This window comes from Anas platyrhynchos, chromosome 5 (genome assembly GCF_047663525.1).
Source record: "Anas platyrhynchos isolate ZD024472 breed Pekin duck chromosome 5, IASCAAS_PekinDuck_T2T, whole genome shotgun sequence".
Taxonomy (NCBI): domain Eukaryota; kingdom Metazoa; phylum Chordata; class Aves; order Anseriformes; family Anatidae; genus Anas; species Anas platyrhynchos.
In genome coordinates, this window is record NC_092591.1 from 49,492,730 (window position 1) to 49,516,697 (window position 23,968).

The window sequence follows — 23,968 nt, forward strand, 5'->3', positions numbered from 1 at the left end:
ATTCCATAACTGCAAAGATATACATGCCCCTTCCTCTATTTCCTTCTGTGCTCTTAGTTCTCATATTCACACAGCAAAGTCTCACAACACAGCAGCCTTTCTGTGCTCGCCGATGTGCTTGCTCTTCACACAGGTAGAGGGAATTTAGTCTTTGTTAGAAGAACCTCACATTCACGTGTTATCTGATGGCTTTTGAACCTTCCCTGCACTGACTTTGTTTAAGTTGCTGTTGGCAACACAGCATGAAAGTTTTTAATGAAGCAAAACAGGGAGAGAGATTAGTGAAATTGAATTAATGAGAATGAGCGGAATGTTCCACTTTTGGGACTATTTTACCTGTAATTTCTTCAAAGACAGCATGAAATCCATCAAAGTTCTTGGATCCATCAGACTGGAAAAGGACATGGAGAGAAGACCCAGTGCTTCGGATGGGAGGAGGCCTCTCATTTCCACAGAATTTCTTAATTATTCGGCTGTCCAAATTGTCCCCATCACGGACCTCCACATAATCATACTGGCACATGTAATCAAACTCCAGGCTCAGCATGGAAAACCTTGGGGGAATAAGGACACGCATTCAGACCTCATACTCTGACCTGTGCACCCTGATTCTGTTTTCTTTAGAAGCTTAGTTATGTTAGTGCCCCCTCCTCCATGAATCAACAAGTCCCAATCACATGAAGACCCCCTTGCTTCATCTCCGTTTTTGCAATGTGATCCTTGAAAGCCAGCTCAGCTCTACAGAGCTGCTCCATGAGAACATTAAGTGGCACGACAGTGAAGCCAAAAGCGAAGTCATACAGTCTGATCACTTGCATCAGGACCCTAACCACATCACAATGTTAAAGCTTTCATCTCCGGTCAGATGCAGTAGGGGGTATATTTCTTTCATGGCTGTTTGCTAAAGATTGTTCTGTTTGCCCTAAATAAAGTCCTAAGTACTGAAAGTAACAGTATCAAAGACCAAGGATCAAAAGCTATTTACATTGTTATGTCCAAAAGCCGGCAATTCGGGGTACAATGAAAGCTCAGAGACGTGACAGAAGGAGAAACAGAGAAAGGGAATCCGAAACAGTACAGCACATTGCGCATTAGAAAGCAAAATGGTAGTAAATCCCCAGTGTCTGGCACTTGCCCTTCTTTCAAGGGCAGAAATAAGGGACAGCAGTTAGTGCAGAAGGGAAATATTTAAAGCTTTTTCCCACAATGTCTGTCTTTCCTAGCTTTGATCCAGCCACTGCGCAAGGCTCTTGTTCATTAACAGCAATGTTATATGCTGCTATTTGAGTTCAGAGGGGCACCGAGCCAAAGCATGCCACCAGAATATGAATGAGAAGCAGAGTGAGAAACACCAAGGGCCTCTGGAGAATAAGCAATGGCTAGGGGTGCTTGGCCCAGCCCTGGTACAGCGGATAAGAACGAGAAGATCTGGGCTGGGAGAGGGCCATGCTACTGTTTAGCTGCACATTTTATAAAAGAAACTCCCAAAGCATTCAATCTTCCTGAGAATTCCTAACTCCGTAGATTATGTGTACTTAGGATCAGGCTATATCTCCCACATTGCCTATTCCAGTGTGGGCCTAGTGGTTTGGAAAGACTGTATTTTCACACCAAGGAGAAGAGCCAAATTTTGGATCTGTTGCCACATCTCACAGTCTGAAGAGGCAAAAGAGTACAGGAGTCTATCTCCTGCTCTTCTCTTCTGGGGATTCAGGCCATAAGGAAGCCCCCATGTTCTGTGAAATGACCTTTCTTTGCCAACTCACGAACTGACCTAAGAGGCCTCTTCACTCAGTCACCTTTGTTCAGGTCATGTGGTTGGTGTTAGAGCATCAGGAATGCTCTACATAAAGAGAAATGAATGAGCAGTTTTAGGAAGCTACAGCAATGGAGCAGAGCCCCTCATTTTTTAAATTATCTGGTAGAATGTAGAAAAAGAGAAAAAAAAAAAAGATATCTGCTTTTAATATACATAAGAGATTAATTCCACTTAGGTTTGTGTAAAATACATGAGTTGGGAAGACTGAACTCTAATTCTGTCAGGTTTGCCAAAGACATCCTCGCAGGCATCAGGTTACACACTACATCTTCAAAATATTCTTTCACCTGCAGGTCAAATACCAGGGAGCTACCCTTATGGAAGTAATAAAGCCATGCAAATTAATCTATTCATCCTTGTCACACTTATCTGGCTACAGTTTATCCTGACTCACTCCTAAAGATACTTACTGGTTCTCTGAACTGATACATTTCTGACTAAAATTAAGGACGTGTGTAAGAATACCAGAAATGTTTCTGGGATGCCCTCCATGTAATGAGGGAAAGAGCTGGGATAATACCACTAACTCTCTGCGTACTACTATTTACAGATGCAGAGGCAAACTCTGTCTAGCAACGCATTCCTGAACGAGTATCAGGAGATACTAAACAGAGTGAAGGCACAGAATGCAAGATTCGTATGCAGAACACTGTTTTTAATTGTTTTCTCTGCTTTAAAAATGATGAAAATGGAGTGGAATATATGAAAGGCATAGGGGGTTCTGATTTGCATTTTATTTAACTTAGCACAGAAGCAGACACACTGTACTGATGACATTGGATCCCATGATTAAGACTCAGAATTAGCAGGTCAAAAAACCTGCCATTCAAAACCTCTTGGCTATGGCCTAGTTGACAGGACTCTTATTTAGAGACCACAACATCTATTGCTATTTTAATCAGTTACAGTCTATGTAATTAACCTCACTTCCCTCACCTGTGAAACTGCGACTATATCCTAATTCTCTTATGTATTATGAAACTAAGTATTTAAATTTAATGCTACTGGTCACCAGAGACAAAAGGGAATGAAAAGAACTGTCTTGATTTCATTACTGTCTGCGGTGGGAATACATTCACCAACCCCTTTGAGGAAAGCTTCCAGCCAAAGGAAAAGATTTAAAACTACATCTCTGCTGAGGCATTAAAGAAAATGATTGAAAGCTGTGAGCTACGTCTACTGTGGTGTGACATCCCTGACGTGGCTCGGGCTGAGGGAGCCTATACATCACAACCCAAGGAAAAACAAGGCTCGAATAAATAAATAAATAAATAAATAAATAAATAAATAAAACAGAGAAAACAAACCACCACTGCAATCTGGGCATCATTTATCAAAACAGCTCTGCTTAGCCAACCCCCAAAGGACAGTGTGGCACAGCTTGAGGCAAGAGAAGATTTATTGGTGCTCCTGAGAGTTTCAGTCTTCCTGCCCAGTGTAAGTGGAGACAAACCACTTTGTTCCCCCTTTGTATCACACTGTCCCCATCCCTCGCCCTCGCAAGCCATCAGCGTGGCAGCAAACAGAATTTGTGGGGAATGCACAGAGAGAAGGAAGAAAGGCGTTCTTTTGTTAGCAGTGATGCTGATTCAGCACAACACTGGCTGTGTGCTACAGCTCTCAGCAGAGTTAGCACTCAGAGGGAATCAGTGTTTTTACAGAAATGCAGTCAAGGCAAAGGTTCAGGCAGGATGGCAGACCAGGAGGAAGATTCTGCAGGCCTGCTTGATCGTACCTGCCCTTCTGTGCAGGTATGGCCTAAAGGAGATGCTTCTACCTAAATGTACCAATTTTCCACAGTACCTATTTGCTGAAGTACCCCAATGGCCACTCTGAGGTAGCCTACCTTGAAAACCTCAGCTTGTTCAGAATACACACCAGGGCTTCATTACATGAGGCAGATATAGGTCCTTCTGCTCTGCTTGGCCTAAAGGTTCCCTCCTACGCCATGCAGGGTTGCAGGACTAAGTGTCCTTTGTTAAAATAGCCTTTCCTTCCTTTCTAGTACCATGCACCCCGTATCACTGGCTATCATCTCTTTATACTAGTGATGGGTGCATTCACTAGCAATGTGCATGCATGGGATCCGTTTCTCCTCTCATAGCTATTCCCATAAAAGTGAAGACAGGGTAACACCTGTAGCTGCTGAAGAACTTTTTTTAGCGTTAAAATTGATAAAGTCTTGTTCATAACTGTAAAAAATACTGGATTATCAGCTCTCCGAGCCTGTGCTGTGCAAACCATGCACCTAGCCAACAATGTCTTTTAAAAACAGGGTAGGTACAGCTCATACCCACTGAGACCGAAACAAAGCTGTGTCACAAGAATGCCAAACTCTTCCTCACAGCATTGCTTCCCTGTGTCTCCCATGTGCCACATAATTCTCCAGTCAAGAGGCTCCAACACTAACCAGGCAATAATTACAGCTGCTCATAACTACACAATAGGCTTGCATTTGCAAGTCTAAAAAAAAGGGGGGGAGGGTTAGTGTGGGAATGCCATGAACTCTTCATTTCTATTCAATTCATTTCTGTTCCTCTTATTAAATATTAAGTCTTGTTAAATATATAGGAAGAAATATGTCTGTGTGTCTAGCACAGTTCCTTTGCCTGGGCTCAGAAGCTGGTGAAATATTGATGTGGAGGCTTCAGCTACTGTTTTTATTATATTAGCTCGTGGGTTTTGAATGCGATCCCCTGCCAAGCTTCCTGCTGTGTGTGTGTGAGTTCCCTGCCACACACATACAAAACCAGCATTAATTACCCCAACTAGGGGCTCTCCTGCTCTAGGCAAGACACCTGATCAAGAACTGTGAGTTTCAGTCATCAGGGGAAGGTAACAGGGCAAAGCATACACGGGTCAGAGCAGCAATGACTTTCAGGAGAGTTGGTCACATCTCCAGACATATGAATGGTAAAATGAATAACTGAGGCTGGTAGAGGACTGGGCTGGTAAAATGAGTGAAAGAAAATTAAGAGAGGGAAAATGTAGACTAACTGCAAAGCACGTCCCAAAGGTAACTCTCTCCTGGCAGGAGACATCATATCAAAATGCTCCCATAGCTTTTCTTCAAAGAATGTCTTAAGTCACTCTGGTATACGCTTGAGAAAGTATTGGGTGCTGTGGCATCAAGGTGTTGAAGAGATCTGGAGAGATGCATTGTGCCCAATATCTGAGAAACTCTCCTTAGCATCCAGCTGTCCTAAAGGGGAACTGAAGGCAGAGCATGGATGATTTGCGCAGTGGCTGCCCATCACAAGCTAAGCTAGGGGAAAGCTGCAGGTGCCAGATGCAAAGTGGGAGTAGTGTCTTCACTGTCCCAGAGCTCTCAGCTGCTGACACTTGCTGACTCTTTGGTTATTCATGCGCCCTGATGTCTACCTGAAACCAGTGCTGGCTGAAAGTCATTATAGCCTACCTTAATTCAATGTTAAATCCAGCTTGAACATGAATAGTCCATTCACATCGCGCATTCAGTGGGTAACTCTCCAGCAAAATCTGACCTCTAGAAGCCCGAAGAACCTGCCCGCACCCTGGGGAGCAAAAGAAGAAATAATCTGTCTGAGGAACCTTCAAAATGCATTTGAAGAAAATATAACATTGGAAATATAACATTGGAAAATATAACATTGGAAAGAGAAGACAGTGTGGCTTAGGAAGATACGTACAAGGCAGCAGAGAAAACAATGGAATGGCCACACAGAGGCTGTAAAAAGTTGTGATTCTATCAGAAGGCTCGTCCATGTTAAGACTGCCCCAATAAAAGTTTTACTTTCTTGCTTTTCCCTGCTTTGCAAAGCAGCCCCATGACACTATGTCTTACTGCTTTTGTCCCACTCAGGATTAGCCCGTCCACCCACGTGGCCAATGCTCCAGCTCACAAAAGTTCCGATAGGTCTCATCTCAAACTGAAGCTGAAGAAGCTTGCAGGATAGTGTCAAAGGTACTATAAACACTTTAATTAGTTCAAGTGAGTAAAAAATTGAGAGGAGGAGTCATTGCACCCAAAATCATTGTTTCAAGTTCTTCCCAAGGAGATTCTTGGAGGAAAAACAGCTGATGTATTCCTACAGGAGGTATCCGTTTTCCCTCAGGATTCACCACATCATCCTTATGTGTGCCAATGGAGACATAAAACTGCCATGACTCCTCCACCTCACTGTAGGGTATGTGTAATATACAGCCCTCACCTCTTTTCTCAGGTTCATTCCTAACCTTTCTCTCCTCCTGTCCTACTCTATCTGTGTCACTCTCAGCTTTACATCATACCAAAAAATCTACCTCAGTGCCCAGCATCAACAGAATAAGAAGAAGTACTCCAGTCACTTCTGCCCAGTCTGAAAAAAAACATCAGAGGAGAGGGACCCGAATAGGCAGACAAGATCACACACAGAGGAAGCAGGATCTTTTCATGGCCATCCTGCAGCTGTCCCTAGGCAGCTGTCCAGAGATAGTTGCCCTAATTCCTCATCGTGGATGCTGAACATTTGTAGTCCAGAGAGTTCTCTCACCTTCTGTAACCTCTCCCTTTCCCCCAGCTATAAAATATGGCTAGAAGTATCTTCCTCTGTGGAAGAAGGAAAGTTGTTTAGCAATTTTTGTAGAGCCTTCTGTGATCTGTAAATGGAAATGCTAGCAAAATGAACAGTTAAATCCTTACACACCAAGCAGAGCTCATTTCTCAGTTTCTACTTTCCTGACTACATCTTTTCGAATGGAGTCTTGCACATGGCTACATTCTCTACTAAGCCTTCTGTTGTTTTGCTGGGGAATGAGGCTGTAACTGTAAGCCAGAAATTGCAATTGAGTCTAATAGCACAGCTGAACCAAGGGATCCTGATAGGCACTGCACCACAGGTAACTAGAAGAAGCCAAAGGGTCAAAAATGACCCAACAGGCCTCCACGGCATGTCTCTCACTTCTTTTTATCCCTCAGTCCAACATAAAGACCTGTTCCCTGCAATAAATTCTGAAGATGAACCCTACGTTTTTAACAAGTAATGCAGGATGAATGTTCCCTACGGGAGTGGTGGATTTTAACACTTGCCCCAGGGCCCTTCTTTCCTTTGGGAAATGAGGGAGACAGTGACCTGATTTGGTGAAGTAGAAAGCACTGCGGTTCCCATTGATCTTAGTGTCTGGAAATCTGTCCTGCTGCATCTTGTCTATGGGGAGACGTGAAAACTGAGGGTCAATTACTCCTCTTTCTTCTTAAGAAAGAGTTGCTCAAATGAAATACCCTTTGTTCATTTACCCTCGGTTACCCTTAATTAAGCAGGACCCAAGGAAAGAGAAATCCTGCTCAGAGGAGTTCCTCACAAGTGTTTCATCCTTCTCTGTGGCTTGCTTAGTTCCTTGTGTAAAAGGCAAGGATTAATGACTGTGCCCAGCAGCCACATTACGATTCAGCAAGTACGGCAGGATCTGCTGTGGTGCACATGATAATGCTCCTTCCCACAGCATGGAGCGGGACCTTGTGCTGCCGCTGGCTCCTGCCTCAAAAACAACCTGAGACAAAGCTGCTAGAAATCTTCAGATGGTTTGACAGGGGGCTTGGACCACCTCAAAGAAAGTTTCCCTTTCGTCCCGAAGGGCTTTTGAGTTTCCTGTGCCTTTAACAAAGGAAAGCCAAAGAACTGGTGCAAAGAGATACTTGTGTGCAAGGCATACTAAATGAACTTTTCTGTTTGCAGTGGTACAGCCTGAACCCTCTGAACACAGATGCCAAGGAAGTAGGTTTGGCCAGCGAAGCAGGTGGTCCAGAGGCTAAAGAGGAGCCTTTCAGTGACTGCCTCCAAAAGAACATTCTCAGGTTTGCTACCACCTTCCTCTGCACAAAGCACCTTTGCGATCACATCTGTGCTCCTGTATCTCCAGCGCTTCTAGCAGAGGTTAGGCTGCCTCCCCAGACCAACAGCTCGGTTATCTGTTGATCAAAAGGAATCCTTTCCCTTCCTGAAATCTGCAGGAGACCTGGAAAGCTCTCAAGAATAATTTACATCCTAAACACAAATGCTGGCAAATTCGGCCTCATTTACAAAAAAATAATCCACTTTGGCAGGCTGTCAACTTCCTTGTTCCATTCCTGTTCCTGAAAAAAGGCAGCTTTCAGGGCCACAGTGAGATTTCCTCTAAGGCTCGTTACCGACAGAAAGCAAAACAATGCAAGAGAGCTCCGAGTTCCTGCCCACGGGGACCCGCGGCGCTGTGAAGGTAGAGGTCCTGAGGAGACCTCCTCTGAGAACTTGGTGCCTGCTGTTGGAGTGCTCAGCAGCGGTGTGGGGCTCCTTCAGAGCTCCGGTGGGTGAGAAGGGGGCAATGGCAGCAGCAATGCTACCGCTCTTCAGAAACAGGGTGGTGCGAGAAGGCAGCTCTCGCTTGTCCCACCCTGTTGGTACCCGTTGCTCGTCGCAGACTGGTTATTACGTGAGACACTGTAATTTTCAGTCTGTAAACGCACAGGCACTGCCATCACCGGGAACACTGGGACAGGGAGGGAGCTGCTGGCTATCAGCTCTGTGGGTAACCCTGCCCTGAGGGAGCATCTTCCCAAGCGCTGTGAACCAGAGCTCGGGAAAGGCTCGAGGACTGGGTGCAGGGAGAAGGGTCGAGCAGGAGGGGCTGGTTTTAGGTTGTGATGCGCCTCGCAGGGGACGCCAACCCTCCCACCCCTCAGGCGCTGCCCTCGCCCCCATTAACTGGGGGGGGCCGGGCCGGGCTCCTGCGGGGCTCCCGGGCGCCACCCCGCGGCCGCGCCTCGCTACTGCAGCGCGGCCGCCTGAGGGGAAATGGCGCCGCGGGCGGGAGGGCGCAGCGGGGAGGGGGCTGCGCCGTGCCCCGGCGGCCGGGCCGGGCTCGGGGAGGGCAGAGCCGGCGCCAGGCGGAGCCGTCCCGCTTGAGCCGAGCTCGGAGCGGCCGGAGCCGGGAGAAGGAGCCCGGGGGTCGTCGCTGTGCGCGGCAGAGCCGCCCGCGGCCCGCGAGAGGGAGGCAGAGCACCGCGCTGCCGGGGGGCAGCGGCCGCCGCTCCCCTCGCTCCGCCCTGAAGCAGCCCGAGGCACCCAGACAAGGGCACCCCCCGGCACCCCAAAAGACCAAGTGGTAGAAAAGCACTGACGGGCAGAGCTCTGTGAAGTTTCAGTGGTGCTGCAGCCTCCTGACGGGCTGCAGCGTGAGGTGATGAGATGAGCTAATGAGTCTGTCTTGGCTCGGCTTTGAAGAGCCGAGGGAGCTTGAGAATCGACCCAGAGCAAAAGGGCCTTAAAAATCAGAAATCAGACTGTAAATCGCTAAGGACTCAGTTACCAGCTTCTGAGGAGCCAAGGCTGAGTTAACCCTGCTGCTGAAACAATGGGCTCCCCACATCCTGCTTTTCAAGCAGTCACTTTATGTTGTTTGCTTTCATCTCCTTAATTGTCATGGGCTGCGTTTGATGGGAAGACAGATTAACTTGTTGCTCTAACATCTGTGACTAGGAGGAGATAAGCCGAAGGTGTGTAGAACAATGGACAGAAGAGAGTAGGAAAAGCAGACGCTGCTTTCATCCCTCGTGGTGAAACACAGAGAGGCAGTCAATAAAAGCTGAGGGAGGGTTGGTGAAAGGCTGTAGTTTCACCCGTGGGAAATTGGTAAAGGAAATACGTGCCTTAAACGGTCTGCAATTAGCTTATGGAATTCATTATTAAGCGATAGCACTGGGACCAACAACTTAGCAAAACCCAGGAAGGCAGGGCTTTTGAATCAAAACCTTCAGATAGCACCAGCAGGGCCTGAAAGACCCTGTGTTACCCAGCGCTTCCTCTGAGCGTGTTGGAGCTGTGAGGAGGAGGGAGGGAGCGCCAGGACTTCCCTGGGGCTGCTTCTGTAGCCCGGGGGTTGAAAGAGGACAGAGGAGAAGTTCTGTAACATAGCTGCTGCCCTTGTAAATGTTTATGCTTTGCTGAAATCCTCTGGGGAATTAGTTATGCTGACATATGTCCGAGAAATGCAGAGAACAGAAGATTTCCAGAGTCACAGTAGTTAAAGTTTTAAAACAAAACAAAACAAAACAGAAGTTTAGTAGGGTTGTAAACTCCCATGACCTGGGGCCCGCGCCAAGCCCTAGCAGATGAGCCTTGGAAGAGAACTTTTCCCCACCATACATCTGCTCAGTGCCTGGTTGCGTTTGTCCTCTCCTGCCTGTGCCCTTTGCAAGGGTCATGGTACAGGAACAGCTGCAAAGGCACAGCATGGCTCTGGCTCCATCCCATCACTCCCTGTCCCTGACGTGCCTCTCTGCCCGTGTAGGACACTTACTCATGCAGTCCCCTCCATACCAGCCAGCTCTGCACTCCGCGCAGTAGATCCCCTTGATGTAAAAGTCATCGAGTGTCCCTCCCCAGGAGCCGTTCCGGCAGGACTTGCAGTTCTCAAAAATGGTGCAGCCTGAAAGGAAAGCCACCGTGTTAGAAGAAAGCCAAGGTGGATTGTCCTGTGGGGACAGGAGCAGCCACTCTCTGTTTTTCACAATAAATGCCAACAACATTATTGACTGCTGTGGCGCTGACAGCTTCCCCGCTGTGAACCATACCCAGCCTCCAACTCCAAGCCCTAGGCAGCTCAGACTCTGCGATCTGGAGCCAAACACTCTGTTTCACTGGCCAAACCTCTAAATCTCATTGCTTCAGCTGTAAATGCCTCTCTCATGAGTCTAAGCACATTATGCTGGTGCAGGTTGGACTCAGCCCAAGTGATTCAGATGTTTCCTGACCTGGTCCTGTCTCCTCCTGCTCTCACCTGTCACCCTGCCCTCTCCTTGCTAGTCAGACTGCCCCATCATCTCTCTCTTCTTGCCTTGGGGATGCAAATCATCCCTGAGCACCTGTGAAACACTCCTGGTGGGCAGCCAGCTGCATCATCACCCTTTGGCAGCTGCCAAACCTTCTGAGAAGCCCTGAGGACAGCTTTTCTACTAGAAGAGTCGTTTTTTGGGCAGCAATGCTACATTGCCATGTGCACTGCTGCTGCCACCAGAGTGACAGGGGCATTCCTGAGGAGACCCAGCGCCATCCCAGGCCCTGAGGGATGTCCATGCCTTCACTGCTGCCCTGCTCAACAGCTGCCTTTACATGCTGGCCACAGGTCTGGTGTGAGCACAGCGTGGTGGTACACGTACCTGGGTGGATTAAGCAGGAGTCGCACTCGTTCTCCTCATTCCTGCAGCAGGGAATGGTGTAGCCCACTTTTTCTTTCCGTCCTGGACAGACGCACTCGATTTGGTCATACTCGCAGCACTCCCGGCACATGATGTTCCACTCCGCCCCGGGGCAGTTCTCATTGATCACCGTGTACTCTGCAGGCAGGGAGGGAATGGGGGGGACAGCAGAAATAAGCCACTCTCTGCAGAGGATTGACGGAATCTGTTATTCAGCGATTTGTCAGATCAGGCATGAGGTTGCCCCGGGTCTTCAGTGTAGAAAATTGCAAACTAGGTGGTAACCTACATCCCAAATAGCAGCTGGGGTGTCTGAGGGACGCACGGGCAGTTTTGCAGGGACAGCCAGGGGAGGTGAACACAGCAGAGGTAAGGGATATGGTTACTTAATTCTTTTCTCTGCAGGGCCTTCCACATCAGCACTGAGAAAAATAATTATTAAAAAAAAAAACAAAAAAACGGGATGAGGTCATGTGAGAAACTCTTCTGCAGATCTCAGGCTGACATACAGCCTCGTATACAGCGTACATTATTTAAGCTATGCAAGCATGTTTTGTTCAGCCTGTGAATTTGCTGCTGTTGAAGACGAGGGTGTCCGGCAGGAAAGGCCAATTTCGCAGCTGGGTTTTAGCCAGTTTCACTCCCTATTTTCACTCAGAAATACATAGTGTTATGCTCAGTTTTGTTGCCAAAGGAAACAAGATTTTTCATTATTTTTAAAGGTTTGTTTTGTCTGGCATTTCTAATATGATAACATTATTAATGTCTTCTTATTATCTAGCATAACCTTATACACTGGTATTTAAGCTATGCTGGAAGTGCCCGTTTAGGAAAGGGCACTGTGATACCTCAGGGTGTGACTCCAGACTGCCGCAGTAAGTGCAGACCCCACCTTCCGTCGCCAGCACGCTGTCTAAGGTCTACAAACTGAAATCTAATGAGTGCACGCGGCTGTCAGCATGCCTCAGCCAGCTGACAGACCTGACGGCTGCTTTCATGGAGCTTGATGGTGAGAAGTGTGAGAGCAGCCTGGGAAGATGAGACATGAAGGAAACATAATGAGACTCTCTCTTTCTTCTTCCCTCTCCCCTCCCCTTTTTTCTTTTCTTATTGTGGTTAGGTAACATCCTTTTTTCTTTTGTTTTAAATTCTGAGTGACAGAGCTGCATTGCCATCGCAACCAGCCACACATCTCTAAGGCGCAGCGCTCCCGCCTGGGCCCGTACCTGGCTCCCTCCTCACCCCGCTGCTTCTGCTGTCGTCGTGCCTCATAACCGAGTTGCCGCATCTGCCAGACACAGCTCCCTGCCACTGAACCTTGCTGCTCCGTCTCACTGGATTCTCCACAGGCTCATGAAGAGGTTCCTGGAAGCTTATCCTTTTCCCTAACGATATTTATTTGCTCCATCAAAAAGGGACCACCAACTGTTTCTTCATTTTTTTCCCTTTGGCTGGGAAATGAAGTTTAGCCCTTGGTGCTCCTCGCAGCTGAACCTTTCCCAGTCCACTGCAGTTCAGAGTTTGGAAACCAGGCTGCTGTTTGCACTAAAACCTTCCTGTTCCCTCCCAGCCACAACCATTCCAAAAAGAAGAAAAGAGCCACGTCTGTCATTCAATAACATTCTGTAATTATTTATTCCAATAATAAGTTCTTGCATCCAAATGACCTTAGTGTTCAGCAGTTATATAGCCTTTTGCCTGTAGATCTCGACATGCTTTACAAAGTGCTTTTTCCAGATGGGGAACTGGAGCACAAGCGAGGTGAAGTGACTTTGCTCAAGGTCCCAGAGAAAAACAATAGCATAGCCAGGAATTAAACCCGTGCCTCCTAATTCCCAAAACAGCAGTCAATCAGCTTGGCCAAGTTGGGACTTCTTAACCTATAGCTATTATTCTCTTCTAATGAAGCCGTTTATCTGTGATCTGTATCTGATTCAGATTCCAGAGCGAATTGATTACACGTGTCTAATTATCTTATTAGAACTGACACTCAGCTTGATCCATCTCATCATACATGACTGGCAATCGCTGTTTCTGTGGTGTGCGGGGGCGGGTGTCTCGCTCCCTGTTGAAGGAGGAATCCCCAAAGCCTGAGCAATAAATAGCTACCTAACACTCAGGAGCTTTCGCAAAGCTTCCTTCAAATTCTTCGGTCTCCCAGCTCAAGCTGGAAATCTAAATTCTCTCAAGGTTGCCAATGCTCATTAATGAAATGGCTCTATCCATTTGGGGTGTAGCTATCTCTTGCTAGCTAAAACGATCCAAACGTTCACAGGCAGAGAGAACCTTGAGGGCTGACCAAGACATCTCCATCCGTGCAGAAACGCCAAGCCTGGCCAGGCCAGGCTGCAGGCAGCACCACATGGCTGCCGAGTTAGCGCTTCCCTCTGAGAGGGGCCAGACCAGACGACGGCCAGAGGCCCCTTTCAACCTAAATTATTCTATGATTTTATAACAATATTGCTGTTTGCTTCCTTCTTGCCCTTGTTTCAAGTGAGACAATGGAAACAGACTGTCTTTTGGTTTACTGTCCGTTGAGTTCCCTTCCAGATTCGCAGGTAGTTTGGGCAGCATATTTTCCTTGACAGGGGAATTTGTGGGTCTGGGAATTCTTTTTTTTTTTTTTTAAGTGATCATGTCTAGGATTTTCTTCGTAGAAATCATGAAGTCTGTTATTCCGAAGTTCTGTAGAAGCTATTTTTTAAGGAAACTTGTGCAAAGACTCGATGTACCCTTTTAGTAGTGGTAGCGTCCCTTTTGTGTTGCACATACATCTCCTGCCTGCTGAGCAGCAGGCCAAGGAACACTTCCCCTCAGAAATGCAAGAGGGAGATGCACAGAGCAGCCCGCACGCAACAAACGTTTGGGTTGCTGAGCTCAGCCTGGGCCCCAGGGAGGAAGAATTATCCCTCTTGTGCACTTGGGGAACATTAACCATGTCCCCATTGGCAGCTCCCTGCAGCCACACTTGGCCATTATTACCCCAAAAGAGAAGAGACTGAGGCAGGAAGGAGCAGAGGGAGCTTTACTGAGTGAAATGCTGGAAAAAGGGCCCTGGCTGGCTGCGGCTGCGATAATCACAGGGTACACTGTGGGCCTAACTGATAATCCTCCAGAGCAGGCAGGCTGGCGTGGAGGCAGTGGCTGCGTCTCCCAGTGTCAAACATAGTCCAGAAAGTGCTTTGACCTGATTTTGGAAGAAGCAGGAAGAGGCTGCTTGACAACCCCTGCAAAATATTTAGCTGAAATCAACAAACAAGTCTCAGAACAGGCAAATAAACAGCGGATTAATTTACGGGATTTTAATGATGGAAGACAAACCCATTAAATCCAGGAATAGACAGCGCATGTGGAAGCAGCTCAAGACCACGGAAACCGAGCAAGAAGTAGTCCTGTGGGAAGGCAGGCGAACAGCCGGGGGAAGGTGCTGGGGGAATGCCCGCGGAGCTCGGCAGCCTGGCAGGACACAGCGCCACGTTTCTCCTCTTGCTTTGAGTCCAGCCTGGGGGAGCAGTGCAAAGACAAGCACGGCGGTGACATGCAGCCTAGCTGGTAGCTCTCACATGTTTCCAGGTCTGGATGGGTGCACGTTCATTCTTTCTGCTGACATCTGCACCTAGAGAGACCGCCTTGCCCCCCCAGCACAGGGGCACGTTTCAGATCCCGCAGTTCTCAGCGGCTGCTTCTGCCAGACAGCAGTGGGAGGGGATGTTCCCCAGCAGCACCCACGTTTCTGTGGGCTCTAAATGGCCTTTCTGTTGTCAGCATCAGCCCGAGGGCTGTTCTGGAGAAGGCAATTCATCACAGTCACACCGCCACCTCCCCTGCTCTCAGATACTAAGCTGGGAATTTGGAGGAGCCAAAGACTCCTCTCCCCGGGGAGCCCTCCCCACTAACAGGCAGGCCCTGAGCTTCCTCCATGAAAACCTGCGTGCGGGTGATGAGCCACAGCGAGGAGAAGGTGCCGCAGGAGTGTCTCGAGGGAGCCGACTCCTGCTCTTGTGGTGGCTGAGCCTGCACTGGGAGCTGAGCTGCTGAAAGCAGATGAAGAGCAGCCACAGAGGGGCCAGCACAGAATGAAGTGCACGGCCGATCTGCTGGATGCTGTAATGCTTACTGACATCCCTGTGCAGACAGGGCCTTGCTTTCTCCACAGATTCTCAAGACTGCAAAGGCAAAGTGTTCAGCCTTTGCTCTTGATTTTGATTCAGCTCTGTGTTTGCCTTTGTACAAGTGGTGCTTATCTGCCTGCCTCCATGCTGTATACCCACAGGAGCCAGGAAAGGAGTGGAAGAAGGTTATTCCTGGTGCTCTAATAGCTTTAAGGGGAAATACAATTTTAATCCACTGGACTGCCAAGCTTCTACTGTCACGCACTCCATTCACAAAGTTGCAAAAAATTCAGCTGTGATTTAACTTGCCTGGTGCATCCAGTTCCCTCACTTGCTGTGGCCCAGAGAGCTCTTATTTGCTTCTTATTCCTGCTTCACCTTTTCAAGAGGTGCTAATGTCCTCAGCCAAGATGTGCCTAGGCTAGGCAGCCTGGTGTGTGGAAGAGGAGCTTGAACAGTTGGCAGTGAAGCTGTCATCTCTCTCACACAAATGGTCTGTTATTCCTATTGCCCTCACGGTCAGGGCACGCGTGTGACTCAGCCATCCCTGTCCTGGCCAAACCTCAAATACCATCCTTTTCCAAACTGCAGGACCTCAGAAGGTGAGGTGATGAAACCCCCACGACAAAATATTTTATTAGTACTTGGGAAAGATGGCGATGGAGGTTTGACAGAAATATTGCTCGAAATGGACTAGAAATGCAGCCTTCCAAAAGGGCAGTTTTTGCCATGCCATTCGGCAAAGCCAGAAGTCTCCTTGGAAGATAAGCGAAGGCTCCATTAGCACTCCCCCTGAAGACTGGAGGTATGTTACTTACTCTTATGCCAGTGAGTTCAAAGAGGATGCCCAAGAAAGAAGAAATAGTTGTAAGGATCAGGCCGTCTTAAAGCACTAGTTCTATTCAGTTCAAGGTCTGCTGGAAAGGACAGTGATGAGTCCTATGGGATATGCAATGAGCCCAGCCAAATCTCTCATTTGAGGGAAAAGCAGAGACCTATGAGGGATGGAAAAAGTCTGATCATCAAAGAAAGCTATGTCTTAGAGCTCAGGGATAAAGGGAGAGCTGCCAAAAGCCAAGCTGAACTTGACCTTGCAAAGGAAATTAGAATAATAGTAAAAGGTTCTTCAGTCATAATAAGAAAATAAGGAAAGAAGAAAAGCGATTCTTGTGGGATGCGGATGCAGATGAAATATAAGATGGTGGTGGGCAGTATGGTGAGTTCTTAGCTTTCATCTTCAGGGAGGCTACATTAATGTTATGAGGGCGTGGAAACAGTTAAGGTGTGATCCACATATTAGTGAACTTCTAACCAACTGCAGCTTGCAGCTTGGGATATTCAAGTAAACCAGCTTCAATTTTGGTTTATCTTAGTAGGTCAGGCTAAAAACTTTGGTGATTCACAGATTCACAGGCACATTGCTGCCTCAAGAGTGGGCCAGACAGTTCATCACTCTAGAACTTCAATTTTAGCACACTTTTCTTGTCATGGTGAATTTGCCTGTCATAGATACCTTACTAAACAGAAAGGGGATTTCTGTTCCAAAGGGCTTGGAGCTAGGAAAATTATATGGCTAGGATCTAAGGTGAATTAAAGCAAGCCCAATTACAGCAATTAACTTAGCTGTCTTCTACTTCTTTGGAAGAATGGCTTGTTGTCATTTTAATGTAGTCATTTTAAGCTGATATAAATCCATGCTGCTGCTGCAGTGGGACATCTCCCTCCGTTGTGTCCCTGACTTCCCATTCCCACTCCTATCTTTGTGCTGGCATTAGCTGCTTCATAGAGGGATCAGTGTACTGATCCAACAGAAAGCCAGTTTGCAGTCTCCATTTCTCCCTTGGAAAAAAAAAAAAAAAAAAAAAAAAAAAAAAAAAAAAAAGCCTAAATGTTTGCCACAATCCTACAAGAGAGACCTTGTATATATGTATTTATCATAACGTGGAAGAAAGTGTTTTATAAGGACATCCATACCTTGATCTGAACTGATGGAACTTCCCATCCTACATATCCATTGTGTTACATAGAAAAGATGAGTTTTCCTCCCATGCCACAGTTTATCCATCAGCAATGGATACTTAACAATACTTACACTCAAAGAAACATCATTTCAAATTGCTTTGAAAAGTACCATACAAATTAAAAGTGCATTGTAAATAAGAGCAGATACAAACATATACATCTCCAAAATGAGAGTCCATAGAAGATGACTGTTTCAAAGTGATTATTCAAACAACTCATGTTCCGCAAATGAGAATATGTCCCCTTTTATTTGATTGCCTTTTATTTTTTTCAGCATGATGCTCAATAACAATTACTGCCTCTGCAGAAGAAGCGAGCATCTGAGTTTGAAGGAGCAATTTCTTAAGGCTCTTATTAGGAAATGTTCAGCCATGTAATAATTCTGAAATGAAGGTTTCTCATTTAAAGACAAAATAAATCTGACAGAGGTGAAATCTAGTAAAAGCTAACACATTTCTTTCTCTCCATGTCTGTCTCATTTTCATGATTGTTTTATCCTGCTCCTTCTTCAAGTCTACTCTCATTGCACCACTGTGCAGGCTGGTTCCTATCCCATAGGTGTTATGGGTATGGACGTTAACAACATGAAGAGCTCTGAGCACACAGAAGATCTAGAATTTCTCAACTGGAAATGAGAAACATGTTGGATTCACTTAGTAAGGCCAAGAGGAACAGACCTCAGAAGGGAAGAGAGTTGTTCCCTTAAGCAGTTTTAACTGGGGCTCTTGAAGAACAGTTTAACCCCAAACCCTGAATAATGATGGGAAGTGCAGGTCTTTATTCCTAACCTTTTTATCCCTCAGATAACCCGTTGTGCAAACGATGCCTATTTTCCTAATAGGTTAAGAAGACGAAAGGGAATAATGCTATCTCTAAAGAAGCTTGCTTCCCTTTAGGAAATTATGTGCCTATTATTCTTTTTAGCAGCTGAGCTAATTATAAGAGGAGCTAAAATACATCCCTGTTTTAGTTTTACTCAGTGTGCTTCATTTATGGATTGCAGACCATCGCTGAATAATTGGACTGCTTCTCCCAGTGAGCCAGTTTGCATCCTTTCCTAACTGTCAGTGCGTGCTTTTACACAGCCATGAATGTGAGGGGAAAAAATGAAAGATTTTCTCAAAAAAAAAAAAAAAAAAAAAAAAAAAAAGCTAGCACGTGAACACATTGTGAGGTCTGCTATTCTAAGCTGACTTGGTCCACTTACTAAACATGTAGCTATAAAATTCAGAAATAAATATTTCTGTTGATCCCAATAGGACATAGGTTTGCTTCAGCATGTTCCTACGGTGGTGCCTTTTTTACACCTGCAAGCTTCCACTCTTGACTGGGCTGTGATAAACAAATCATAAGCTCACAACACCTCTGCTCCAAGAAGAATTGTTACTTCAATAAAAAGTCCTTTTTGAGGTCTCCATCAGGTCCTTAACAGGAGTTCCCATATGACTTCCAGTGTTTGTACCTCATTCCACACTGCCTTGTTTTGCTTTGTCCATAAGAAAAATCAAGAATCAAGGAAAGCCAAGTAAAAATTGTGCTTCCTCTTTGTGGTGTGTAGGAGTTGCCCATCTAGAAGCTACAGCAGTGGGTTAATGAATAAAGAGCATTAAGTGAAAATAGGAGCATCCGTTCGGTCTTTCTATACCATAAAGCCCTGATGGTCCCAGTACCCCTCAGCCAACACCGCCTCAGTTGCGATGCCCACCAGTTGCGGATGTTCTGCCCATGATCCTCCCAGCAAACCCACCCACCCTGCAGCCCCTCCTCGCCTGCCCTACCCCTGCTGAGGAGGAGCACAGCAGGGCAGGTAGGCCTCAGGCAGGGTGCTCGTTCCTGTTAGAAACATCCCGCTTCGCTTCTTCCTACCTTTCAGCAGCCCTTTCTTCCAGATAGTGAGCTGTAACATGCAAGATAGAGCTCTACTCCATGCACTCCAAGTAGCAGCTCTGCTCCTTTCCCCTTTTTCTTGTACAAAGCCCTTCTAATCCCTGCCTTCCCTCTGGGGACAGGCCAGTTGGCCCACAGGCCCGGAGCGCTGCAGCAGGCGTACACGCCTCCGCCGCATCTCAGATGCTGTTCCAGTTGAAACCTCGCACTCCTCAGCACGTGTCTTCCCCCTGCCCTCAAAACACCACAGCTTCCTCTTTCTGTATCTTTTTGTCATGGCTGGATTTAAATTACAGGCCATCATCTATGCCACGATCTGGGATGTTTATAGCATCTAAAGCAACCTGCAGACGTCTGCCCTAAACCTCCCCGTCCTCCACTTTCTCCTCTGTAATTACGGGACGGCATTTTTGATCTCATTATTGGCACCGTGGCATCGCGTGTTCATCCAAGAAGGGCTGTGACAGGGCTGTAAAACAGCCAGGATAAGGCTGAAACTGAGTTTGCTACATTACCCAGCAGGCCTTGATTTGTTTCTGGGATAGAGAAGCTTATTCTGGCCAGGAAAATTACACTAGTGTGATTGGGAAGAGATTTTGTTTTTCCTGTGCTGCAAGACAAGGAACAGGAGCGGGTGTGAACGCGGCACTTTTGAGATAGTGGCAGCATGCACGAGGTTGGAAAGCCCAGCCTTCAGTAACGGGGCTGGGGAACAAAGCCAGACTGCTGTGATATGGGAGGATATTTGGGAATCTGTAGAAAAGAAACAGCTGCAATATCTAAATCCATGAACACATGACATGGGGACATGCCTGTGTTAAACATGGAGAAGTGGTGCCGGCCCTGTCTTGAGTGTTTGCTTGCTGTAGCAGTGTCAGACCTGGAGCAGGTTGGCAGCTAATGTTGCCTGGATAGAAACAGCCCACACAGACAGCAGCAAAATCCCTGAGCCTCCACCTCAAGCTGTACGCAGCGGCCCTGGGGCTGTAGCTCAGCCCTAGCCAAGGACCGCAGGGTGCCCCCGAGCTGCCGGCCCTCTGCCCCTGTGGTGGGGAGGGCGACAAGCCAAACCAGGGGGCACTGGAGGGCTTAATGGGACTCCCGGGAGCCCCGTGAGGTGGCCTCGGGGTTGAGCATGAGTAACCCCAGCTTTCCTCCGATCCAAAAAGCAAGTCTCTCCCCCTTTGTCCAAGCTAGCAACCTAAACGTGTGAACTGAAGTAACCCATTTGCTAAGATTGAATGCATCTGGATGCATCTGAGTGCATCTGGGCTCCACGGCTCTAGACAGAGGACGAAGGGGGAGGGGAGGAGAGATTGGGGAGGGTTGAGATAGGCAGGAGCACACACAAACACACATATATTTTTAAGGAAATATGAGTCACTTGCACTTCAAGTTTATTCCAGAAATCAACTCCCAGACCTCCCCTGACTCCTGCCCCCAACTCCAGAGGCAGGCCCTGTGCAACTGGGTGTGATAAATAGGGATAAAAATTGGATACATCTGTGGGGAGGAGGCAAAATGCTATTTTCCAACCTGCCCTGACACGCTCAGGCCACCACACTTTTGAATCCTTCCCGTGGCTCCAAGCACCCCTCCCACCGCTGCGTGCAGGGCGAGCGCTGATGCCGGTGACTCCTCTGGAGACAGGGCACGGAGGCACAGTGAGGACGGAGGGGGCAGAGGGGTGGCTGTCCTTGATGTGGGACCCCCAGGCCCTTCAGTCACTGCCCCTGGTGCGTGAGGAGCTGGTGTTGGGGAGAACGGGTGGGCAATGAGCACCTCCACAGCACCAGGCAGCCGCTGCCCATGCCTAGGAGTGCTCTGGCACGTGGCAGAGAGACAGGCTGCCGCGGGGACAAAAAGTGGGTGCACGTGGGACAGTGAGACCGTGCTTTGTGCTGGTTCCCCTTGGGGCAGGCTTTGGCAGAGGGTCAGTCACCCTGTCACCAGCACCCTGGGCCCCCAGGCCCAGCAGGGAAGGACACCACAGAGGCAGACCCTCTGCCTCAGCCCCCAGCGGGGTGGGCTCTGTAGCCCCGTCCTTGACACTGATTATTTATAGCCGTCACTATGGGTTTGCCTGCATGCCTGGCACCTCCCCTGCTCTTCTGCATCCCCCCGAGGTGCTTACCTGGCAGCTAACGTTGCCACAACCCCACAGCTCGAAGGGCGGGCAATTCGGGGGCACCCGCGGGATGCTGACAGCCATCTGCAGCTTCAGCTGCTCCCAGGTGTAAGCAGCCCACGGTCGTGGCCGCAACGACAGCGAATCTGCACTCGCCAGTAAATGCCTTTCGCTTAACCTTATCAAGAAGAAACTGAACATGCTGGTTCAGCAGAATCTGGAGCGAGGCTTGGCTATAAAAAAGATCATTCTGCTTTAACGAGGCTTCCCCTTCGAAAGAATAATATTGGCAGAACTAAAGCCCAGATCGGAAACAATGTGTGGCTTTTGTTTTCTTTTTTTCCTTCACTTTTTTCCTCCCTTGCCTTCATTCTTGGTGTTGGGGCTGGAGAGGAAAGTCTCTGTCTTGCCAAACTAAACAAATTACGCTTTACAATTCGGAGACTTAAATGCCTCTTTTTATCATCATTTCCTTAGCACTGAGTGTTGAGAAAATAAAGCAGTAGTAAGTGAAGTGATTGCATACCCTTTTCTTGATGGCCATTGGCAAACAAATCCAGCCAGTTGTTTCTCTTTAAGGCTATTAACTTTGCCTGGAAATCATCCCTGGGCAGACCTCCCCCCACACATGCTCTGTGCCGGCGAGAAAGGAATAAATAAAGCAGAGCCCCTTCCTTCTACTATTACCAGCCCTGCAGATCTCTCCACTGCCCATGACAGCCCCTGAGCTCAAACCCCTCTGACCACACTGAAGGAAAGGGACTGCTCTGGCCGTGCCGGGAACGCAGACGCTGACTTACGGTACCTCTCGGCAAGCAGGAGATGAGCAGGAGCTGCAGGAGGGTGAGTCCTACGTGTGTCCAGAGGGCTCGCTCCATACTGCCCAGGCCGGTGCAGCGGTGTGACTGCTCAGCAAGGGAAGGCAGGCAAACAGCTTTTACTGGGACCTCACCAGCTCCAGGCTGCGAGGGATCTCGGATTTCAGACCTCGGCTCGCTCCCATCCTCACCAGAGGGGAACTACCTTCAAGAGACTTCTCAGGCGTCCAGAAGCACGACGTCACCCCAAACCTCTCCAACTGCTGCCTTAACCCTTTCTGGACTCTGGCAGGCGATCCCTTTTGTGACGGGCTTGTTGTCTCGCGCTGCTCAGCTCCGAGATAGCGATTTTCATCTCGGAAAGAAAGATACAGTAAAGGGGGGAGAGACAGAAATACAAATTTCTATTCATGAGTCATCCCTGTTGCTGTGGCGAGCTGAAGTTACAGATGTCTCCAGAAGGAGGCACTTGGTACGTGCTCCCTCTGGATGTGCAGGGCCGATGTGTCCCCAGGGTGCTGCCCTCGCCGCCGGGCTGGGCACGGGGTGGGTGCGGAGATAAATTCCTGGCCCACAGTCCTGTGACCAGACAGCCCAGCTAAGTGACATGTGCCATTTTACAACGCGCTTAAAATAGACGTGCTTTTTTATGGCAGGCCAGAAGAATGAATGGGGCTCAGTGAGTGTTCGCTCCCTCCACAGTGGATGAAAACCACAAAACACAAAAGGAATCACTTGGAATACACGCGCTTGAGCTAGTCAGATGCTTTTTACGGACTCCGTTTCTGCCAGAAAATGCAACTTTGGCAAAATTGAAATGTTTTGTCGGAACATGTTGATATTGAGGAAACGTTCAATCCAAACAAAGGAGACCATTGCATTTGGATTTGATCTCTGTGTCATGTTTTGGTTTGCCTTTTCTATTAGTACATGCTACTGATTTTACCTGTCTTCAGCTCATATTTAATAGCCGTATACTTCATTTTTCCTAATATTCTTCTTGCAAAATGTATCAATACTATCCAAAGGAAACATTTAATGGTTCTACACCAGATCTCCTCAATTTCATTTCTGTAGTGAACTTTCAAAATGTGGATCATTTTCAAAATGTGAAGGGTAAAAATTGGCATTTTCTGCAGAGTAGAAACCCAAGTATCTCAAAGGCTTTGACAAATACCTACAGCTGTTTGTAAAGCTCTCAGGCATGTTGAGCAACCTCAAAAATTTGTGAGCAGTAGCCAATGGAAACCTTGAGTAATTTACTGCAGTGGAAAATCCATTACGCCTTCAGGTGGTCTTTCATGGGATGAATTCCTTTATCCAGACATCTCTCTAGGTTATCCTTGTCTAACAACCTATAGACTTTTAACTGTGAACAGTTTTTGTAGTATCTGTGCACCTTCCGTATAAAACAATACCGATGTGTTCATTACCGTCTTTTTCTCTAAATCTCTTAACACGGATGCAAACATACCCAGTGAGATTGCTGATGTAAGAAGACATGAGACAGATGCCAAGATTTTGGCGATTACGGCACACAGCCCTACTCAGAACATAGTATTTAAAGTTCATTTTGCACTTAGCTGCCACTCGATTTTCTGCGTGACAGTGGAACTGATGCTAACTGCGAATTTCCTTCAGAGCACAGCCACCTGTTTTGGCGTGGAGACCTCCACAGGGTGCAATATGGATATCTGTCTGCTCCACGGCCTGCTGGAGAATCTCCCCTCTGCCATGGAGTGTGCCCAGGTGGTCAACAAGGCCAACGGCATCCTGGCTTGTATCAGGAATAGTGTGGCTAGCAGGACCAGGAAGGTGATCATTCTCCTGTAATCTGCTCTGGTGAGGCTGCACCTCAAGTACTGTGTTCAGCCTTGGGCCCCTCAGTACAAGAAGGACGTCAAGGCCATGGAACATGTCCAGAGTAGGGCTACAAAGCTGGTGAAGGGCCTGGAGCACAAGTCCTGTCAGGAGCGGCTGAGGGAACTGGGG

General features: G+C 47.7%; 1 protein-coding gene across 2 annotated transcripts in view; it reads right to left on the minus strand.

Annotated features, from left to right (window-relative positions):
- Positions 1 to 22,370, minus strand: part of PAMR1 (peptidase domain containing associated with muscle regeneration 1) — a 52,153-nt gene extending 29,783 nt beyond the window's left edge. The window contains exons 1-5 of one of the 2 annotated variants that reach the window (XM_005011324.6): positions 21,964 to 22,370; positions 10,971 to 11,147; positions 10,112 to 10,240; positions 5,238 to 5,352; positions 337 to 554 (exon numbers count right to left, since the gene is read on the minus strand). In XM_005011324.6, coding sequence (XP_005011381.1) covers positions 337 to 554; positions 5,238 to 5,352; positions 10,112 to 10,240; positions 10,971 to 11,147; positions 21,964 to 22,036 — 712 coding nt within the window. In that variant the 5' untranslated portion in view covers positions 22,037 to 22,370. The remainder of the gene's footprint in view (positions 1 to 336; positions 555 to 5,237; positions 5,353 to 10,111; positions 10,241 to 10,970; positions 11,148 to 21,963) is intronic. The other variant, XM_005011326.6, reaches the window with a different exon arrangement.
- Positions 22,371 to 23,968: the final 1,598 nt, after the last annotated feature.